The sequence below is a fragment of the Diaphorina citri genome, unplaced genomic scaffold, assembly GCF_000475195.1.
Source record: "Diaphorina citri unplaced genomic scaffold, Diaci psyllid genome assembly version 1.1 scaffold11713, whole genome shotgun sequence".
Lineage (NCBI taxonomy): Eukaryota > Metazoa > Arthropoda > Insecta > Hemiptera > Psyllidae > Diaphorina > Diaphorina citri.
Genome location: NW_007389084.1, coordinates 1 through 1,602, shown reverse-complemented (window position 1 = coordinate 1,602; position 1,602 = coordinate 1). Strand labels below are relative to the sequence as shown.

General features: G+C 40.4%; 1 protein-coding gene across 1 annotated transcript; it reads right to left on the bottom strand.

Annotated features, from left to right (window-relative positions):
* Positions 1-218: 218 nt before the first annotated feature.
* On the bottom strand, positions 219-1,333 carry LOC103522831 (the record flags this gene model as incomplete). Its single annotated transcript, XM_008487921.1, has 2 exons — positions 219-421; positions 1,228-1,333. Coding segments are annotated over 2 exons (309 nt in total), but the record flags the coding sequence as incomplete, so codon positions are not given.
* Positions 1,334-1,602: the final 269 nt, after the last annotated feature.

The window sequence follows — 1,602 nt, the reverse complement described above, 5'->3', positions numbered from 1 at the left end:
TTCTCTACCATTGCACATGTGACATGTTTGGCAACAATGCCTATTTTTTTGCTGTCATATTGATCTGGACACACTATAGTTAGGGTTGATTGAGAGGCTGACGAAAAACGCGGACCCCGTCTGAACACGGGAAAAGGCGAGAAAGAAGAAGATAGATTAATGTCTGAGTGAGCCCCCGCCATAAGCCTATACCTGTGGATTTAATATCTACGGTTTACCTGTAATGAATTCTCATACACTGCCCACTTCGGATTCATGCAGAGTATATGACATAGGAGTTGTAACGCTGACTTCCTGTACAGAACTCGCTCATGTTTCAATGTCTTCCTAATGAGATCAATAATGAAGTGACCACTGGGTAGCGGCTGTAGTGAGGAATCCTTGAGGATATCACGGAAATCCACGCTCTTCTGCAGAGTGCCTGAATCAAATCAAGAAATAAGAACGATCTGTGGTAAAACAAAGCTTTTTCACAACTTTTGTGAATACAACAGCATTACCAAGTGCCTCCTTGGCAATCAATTTCCATCTTTCAATAATCTTTTTACATTGACAATGTCGCCACTGGTCGCTACTATGTTAAAGTAGGTACTCAATTGTTCTCACGAGGCTGAGTGCACCCCGAACTCCAAGCACAGAGCCAAAATCCTCCCCGGGAATCAAGAATACAACAGCATTACCAAGTGCCTCCTTGGCAATCAATTTCCATCTTTCAATAATCTTTTTACATTGACAATGTCGCCACTGGTCGTTACTCGATTAAAGTAGCTACTCAATTGTCCTCGGATCTGGAGGTTGGTGGTTCGAGTCCAAGTCAAGTCATACAATATAGCATAGTGTATTAAGCAGGGAACGACACCCGAACTCCAAGCACAGAGCCAAAAACCCCCCCGGGAATCAAACCCGTAACCTCCAGCGTGCAAGTCTAGTTTAATATCCACTCGGCCACTGAGATTGATAATAAATTTTCTCAAGGAAATAATGTAACATTCGCATTGCATATTGCGAAAGGCGGGTGGGTCCACACATTAGCAGCATGTAACGTGAATGTTATTTACCTGTAATAAAACCAACCTCAGTGGTGTGGTGGTTAGCACGGTGGACTTCGGATCTGGAGGTTGGTGGTTCGAGTCCAAGTCAAGTCATACAATATAGCATAGTGACCATAGTGTATTAAGCAGGGAACGACATTTTTGTTGACAAGCATTTATGCTTAACAAAACTTACCTGTAATAGTATCCTCATGTTCATAGGGAGTGACAAATATCTTCTCGAATACACTTCTAATAGGTTCACTTTGTGAAGTCATCAGATTGACTAGGATTGAAAATACCTGTAACAAGTAGCAATAGGTTGAGAATAAATGTAACAAGTACTTAGCAATAAGTTGATATTTTCTCTTCTTAAGGCTTTTATTATAGGCTTCTTACCTAGTGAGCTCTTTAACGCAAAAATTTCTGAAGACTTAGGATCTTTATTTTTGTTTTCTTCATTAAATAAACGATCGTGATTTAAGTAATGGGTTTTGATCTATTTACTGCCCAGAGGCGGTTGTACAAATTGTATATTAACACAGGGTAAGTATCTATCTACCTTCCATTT